The sequence below is a fragment of the Buceros rhinoceros genome, unplaced genomic scaffold, assembly GCF_000710305.1.
Source record: "Buceros rhinoceros silvestris isolate BGI_N320 unplaced genomic scaffold, ASM71030v1 scaffold34271, whole genome shotgun sequence".
Classification (NCBI taxonomy): Eukaryota; Metazoa; Chordata; class Aves; order Bucerotiformes; family Bucerotidae; genus Buceros; species Buceros rhinoceros.
The window spans coordinates 3,355-4,066 of NW_010393052.1; the positions used below are offsets into that span (position 1 = coordinate 3,355).

The following is a 712-nucleotide window of genomic DNA, read 5'->3' on the forward strand; positions in this document are numbered from 1 at the left end:
GGAAAGCGGTGCTCTAAACTGGTGAGGTTGAGAGCTGGGAGCACTGGGTGAACTGGGCCAACCAGGACATGATGGTGGTGGAGACCCACTGGTACCTTTGGCGAGCCAGGATAGCTGTCCTGCTCCCCCCGGGACACGTGGGGCAGAGCTGCTGGTCCCCACGAAGCTCTGGGGTGCTTGAAGGACACCTCCGTGCCGCAACTGTGGCCTTGGCTCCCCCCATCCCAGTACCAGCATGGCTCCCAGGGACACCAGGCCAGTCCCGCACCCGCATCGCCTCCGCCTCACTGCTTGCTGCTGGAGGGAGACGTGGACTCTTTCTGGACTCCTTCCAGACTCACACTTTTCCCTGTGTCTCTGATTTCCAGCTCCTAAACTCCGTTCCTTGCCCTCGGAGGGGCTTTCCCCCCCCCGCCCCCCATCCCTTTTCCTTCCAGCAAACGTGCGCGGGATTCAGACGCAGCTCTGGGGGGCTGCAGGCAGCAAACCTGGACGTGCTCAAGGGAGGCCCCGTATTTCCCACACCCCACTTTTGGGGTCACCGACAGGGTCTGGCGTGCCCCCGGCACTCCCTATCCCGCCTCCTCGCACACCGCAGCTCCCTCCATCCCAAAGACCCCCGGGGACGGCGCAAGCGGCCACTCACCAGCTTCCTCTGGTTGCTGAGGCAGAAAGTGCAGATCTGTTTGGGCTGGGATTTCTCGGAGTCGCT

General features: G+C 63.2%; 1 protein-coding gene across 1 annotated transcript in view; it reads right to left on the reverse strand.

The window, feature by feature from the left end:
• Positions 1-646: 646 nt before the first annotated feature.
• SCX (scleraxis basic helix-loop-helix transcription factor) overlaps positions 647-712 on the reverse strand; it is a gene marked incomplete at both ends in the record, with an annotated part of 522 nt that continues 456 nt past the window's right edge. The window contains one exon of the mRNA XM_010144729.1: positions 647-710. Coding sequence (XP_010143031.1) covers positions 647-710 — 64 coding nt within the window. The remainder of the gene's footprint in view (positions 711-712) is intronic.